Consider the following 4,534-nt stretch of genomic DNA (forward strand, 5'->3'; position numbering starts at 1 on the left):
GGTGTTTATTTCTGGATTCGCCACTGGCGGCCGGGCATGTACACAGCCTGCAGCAGTGGCGATGCTCGTTAGACCGTCCACAGTGGAGAGAGCAAATGAAGGAGCAAATGTACTGTTTGTAGACGCACTATAGATAGTAAATATGTGAGGGAGCGTGGGAAACGAGAAAGAGGAGGAGCAAATTTGCTCTTGCCGTTGTGGATATGACCACTCATCCATCCGACCATCCGGGCGCACATGTGGCCGTCAGGCATCAGGTGGCTGCTGGCTGCATGATCGGTAGGCAGGCACTGGGAATGATGCTGTCCCCCTCAATCCATGGCCATTGTGAGCTCTTGCCCCATTCAGTTCAGCCCATCTCGTGCATCGGCCAACCCAAATCCGGCTCCCACTCGCACTTGCTCTAATCCTTATAGAATTTAAACAAAGACCGACCACTTTAAGCTCGCTCTGATCCTCCTGCACACCTCCACATGGGCAGAGTAGCTCACGATCTGACACGTGTGTATACTCGTGGATTGTCGTCGCCGACCATGCCTGTTTTTTTTTTAATAGCCGGCCAACATCCCATGTCGCCACTCACAAGTCTTCACAATGCTCCTGTCCTGGGCGCCGTTGGTTCAGGTTCAGGTTCAGGTCCCAGTAGAGCTGCAATGTGGGGCCCACACAGATAAACTTACCATTTTCAGGACCTTTTTGGACTTTGAAACCCACAAATTTTGAGCATATATTGGGGGTGCACACAGATCATCACAGAGGGAAAGCAGCAGAGAGCAGGGTTCATTCATGTGGATATCTATCTGATGCTGATGTCTGAATTCTGATGGAGCACTGCACTGTGGATCAGAACGAACAATTGGCAGACGGAGGTGACAAACTGATTGACAAGCAAGGATCTAATCTGCAAGCCACTTGGTAGGAGCAAGCAAACTGATGGAACTCAACTGGCTTTGGCTGGTGGCCCAGAATGAACAAAGGCATGCATCCACAAGCTCCGAGGCACTATTTGGATCCCAATTTTTTTCAAAAGTCCCTATCACATCAAAAGGAATCTTATTATTTTATAGTATTAAATAAAATCTGTTTATAAATGTTTTTTGACAGCTGAGTACTTTTTCGCGAGACGAATCTAATGAGCCGAATCAATTCATAATTTGCTACAGTGATGCTACAGTAACCATTCACTAATCATGGATTAAGATACCTCATTAGATTCGTCTCGCAGTTTAGCCCCAGAGTTCTGCAGTTAGTTTTATAATTAACATTTATTTAATACTTCTAAATACTAAAAAATCCCTGGGACTTTTTTTAAGTCCCTATTCCAAAACACCCCTGAGTAGTTCTCGATAGGAGACGGGGAGAGTAGGAACAGGACAGGGCAGATTGCAAAAGTGCAGGGACGACAGCAAGAGAACAAGACGTCCCTGCAACCCGTATATCTCCCCAATCCATGGCGACGACGACCACCACTTCACTCCACCATGTGGATCGGATATGTAGACATAAGTTGCCCGATCGATCCATCCATCTTGTGCACAAATCAAAAGCACAAAGAGGAAGAGTATCATGGGGCATCCGTCAGTTTTGATGCGATAGATAGAGTTGGCAGCTCTGTACAGCTGCCTTGCTTCTCTCGAGTGACCACTCTGTCCGATTCTTGGTGGTCAAAAACGCAGAAAAGATGAGAAAAATAAGAAAAACGGGAAACGGATTAGAACGTCTGAGAAGCCCGTTCTTTGGGAAAAGTTTTGCTGAATCTGAATGAAAGTTGTGGAATTTGAACTGAATCTGAATGCAAGTTTCATCACCTAGAAAAGGGAATGCGATGAATTAATCTGCTTTGCCGTGCTTGTGCTTGGGGGAAACAAAATCATGCCCGTACGTGTTGTGACGCATTGGGCGGTTGTTTCATTTGTGTATATATGTTTCTTGTTTTTTTTCCCCATTAGAACGTCGTCAGCCAATTAATAAGATTATCACACATGCATGCATTTCATCATCTCATACGTGCAACCTCCTGAAGGTGACATTGTTTGGTACCTTCTTGGCTGTTCTTCATATCCATGTATATACATTAAAGTGATGTTTAAAATGTTGGACATAATTCTGCTATAGTAAAATGAATTTCCGTGTTTACATTAATTTTGTTTGGTAAAGGTTACAACTTTCATTAATTTGAAGAAAAAAATAAAAAAAAAAGTCCGCAATGAATTGTCCTACTTTGTGTTGGACTTGTACGGAGCAACTTGTGCTCGCTTGTGTGGTAGGTAACACACCGGTGTGTGTGTTTTAACAATTAACCGCCCGTCTTTGGATTGTGTAATCACACTTTTGCAAATCCTCCCTCCCACTCCTTCTGCACTCCCGCTTGGATGTTGATTCGGTAGTCTAGATTAGAGTTTGCACGATTTATACGGAGAGATTGGTTTGCATCTAATATGTTCTCTTCTTTTTTTACGGTTAAAAACTTAAAAGGGTGTGATCCAAGAAATAAAGTGGAATGAGACTCGCCCTGAGCCACTAGTACTAGGACCTTGTTTCCATTTACTTTTTTTTGATAAGATGTTTCAATTTGCTTGGTGGAGAGCTAGGCAATGATAGCATCACCAATTCGCCCATTGACTTGCTCATATGACGCTAGGAATTGTTGCTGTTGGATTGGATTTGGTCGCAGATTGAACCTTTCCGCCGGATTTGCACGCCTAGCCAGCAGCTTAGCTTGGTGCAGTGGTGACCATGAGGACGATGTGTGTTGCTACTTGGGTTGCTAGTATGTATATAGAGCCACTAGGAGAGGACTTTGGCATGTGTTGTTGCAAGTTTCATCGATCAAGACGGAGTATATGCATGCTCTCCATCCATTGTGGTGGTGCCCCATGACTTGTGCGTTTAGGTATAGACTAGCAGAGAACATGGCGAGAAGCAAAAAGTGGCATGCACGCCTCTGATGATGACGAAGAAGAATACTTTGATTTCTAAGAGCAGAAGGGCGATATGCTCCTAAGATAAACCCAAAAAAAAATATTTCTCGGTTCTGGAAGGGAAAAAGGCCGTCCGGCCTAGCTAGCCCGGCCCGCAAACCTTTCCTTCCTTCCTTTTATCTGTCTCACTCTCTCATCCCGGCATTGTACTCGCTCTTCAAGAGCTCTTGTATATTTGATGAGTTATCTAAAAGAAGAAAAAACTCATCAAAACTCGAATCCAACATACTTTGTATTTTGCTATACTATCTTGTCTTCTATTTCTCCCCTTTCGCTGTGAAAAAAAAGAAGACATGTACCGCTCTCCATCCTTCCATGGCCCGCTCCCCAACGCACCTCCTGCAGTCCGCTCCCTACCGCGCCGCCAGCGTCCCGGTCGCCCCCGAGCACCACCCCCGCCATCCTGGGCCGCCGGTGAGCGCCGCCGCCGCCCTGTCCTGGGCCGCCGCCGAGCGCCGACCCGCCGTCGAGCGCCGACCCGCCGTCGAGCATTGCCCCTGCCACCACCGTCCAGGGCCGCCCCGAGCGCCATCGCCGCTGTCCCAAGCCGCCGGCGAGCGCGGCCCCCACCCTCGCCGTCCCGAGCTGCCTTCGAGCACCGCCCCCACCCCCGCCACCGCCGTCCCGGGCCGCCCCCGAGCACCGCCCCCGCCCCCGCCGTCTTGGGCCGCCAGCGAGCGCCGCCCCCGCCCTGTCCCGCGCCACCTGCTCCGCACCACCGCCGGCGGTCCCGCGCACCACCCCAGCTCCCGCCAAGAGCTCCATGCCGCCCCCACCGCTTGCTCTGCGCTCCGCCGATGGATCCGCGCGCCGCCCTCGCTCCAGCTCGCAACTTGCTACTTGAGGAGCGAGCAGAGGGAGGAAGGGGGCGCAGGTGGCCTGAGCCGAAGACCATGCCCACGTCATCGCCGGTGGCCGGGTTGAGGAAGGCGCGCGAGGCGAGGTCGACGCACCCCTGCGTCCGGGGCCGAAGGCAGCCGCTGCGCTCGCCACCTGCTGGTCCGACGGCTGCCGGGTGTGGATCCGCGTGTTGCCCCCCGCTCCCGCCAGAAGCTTCCGTCGCCGATGGCCATGGACGGTGGAGGCGACATGGCTGCCCAGGATTTGGAGGAGGGTGCGAAGGAAGGAAAGGGGCACAGGAGGATGGAGACGAGGGAGAGGAATAGAAGTAGATTTGGAATGTGTGTTGGATTGCTCTTTCTTTTGTAAGTCTTCTATATTTTTAGAGGTCTTCATAATCTTTATATTTAGCTAAAAATATACAAAATCTCTTGGAGATGCTCCTGCCGACACCGCTGTCGAAGATCGTCACGTGTGATCCTCCCTCCCTGATATATCGAATCTGTAACTGCGGCGACCACTTTGCTTTGTCCAGAGTCCTTTTTTTTTTAACTACTCTGTTCGTCTGCAAGCAGTTCGATCAGATCCACATGGAAGACAGATGAAAGTTACCACGCAATGAAGCAGTAGATGATCTAAGGCCATTAATTATTCATCAGGCAAGCTGTGATTGATCGAGATGAATGTACATTTATTTGGCTAATCACTGGCGT

The 4,534-nt window shown here is 49.6% G+C and overlaps 1 protein-coding gene across 1 annotated transcript; it reads right to left on the reverse strand.

Annotated features, from left to right (window-relative positions):
- Positions 1-3,106: 3,106 nt before the first annotated feature.
- On the reverse strand, positions 3,107-3,746 carry LOC120668064 (rRNA 2'-O-methyltransferase fibrillarin-like). Its single transcript, XM_039948016.1, has 2 exons — positions 3,281-3,746; positions 3,107-3,168 (listed from the first exon to the last, which is right to left on the reverse strand). The coding sequence occupies exons 1-2, from the start codon at positions 3,744-3,746 to the stop codon at positions 3,107-3,109; spliced, it is 528 nt and encodes a 175-aa protein (XP_039803950.1).
- Between the last annotated feature and the right edge of the window lie 788 nt (positions 3,747-4,534).

This window comes from Panicum virgatum, chromosome 3N (assembly GCF_016808335.1).
Source record: "Panicum virgatum strain AP13 chromosome 3N, P.virgatum_v5, whole genome shotgun sequence".
Classification (NCBI taxonomy): domain Eukaryota; kingdom Viridiplantae; phylum Streptophyta; class Magnoliopsida; order Poales; family Poaceae; genus Panicum; species Panicum virgatum.

Coding starts and splice junctions, on each gene's coding strand:
- LOC120668064 (XM_039948016.1), bottom strand. CDS start 3,746: ATGGAGCTCTTGGCGGGAGCTGGGGTGGTGCGCGGGACCGCCGGCGGT. Junction 3,169..3,280: donor CCATGGAAGGATGGAGAGCG/GTACATGTCTTC, acceptor TTCTTCTTTTAG/ATAACTCATCAAATATACAA.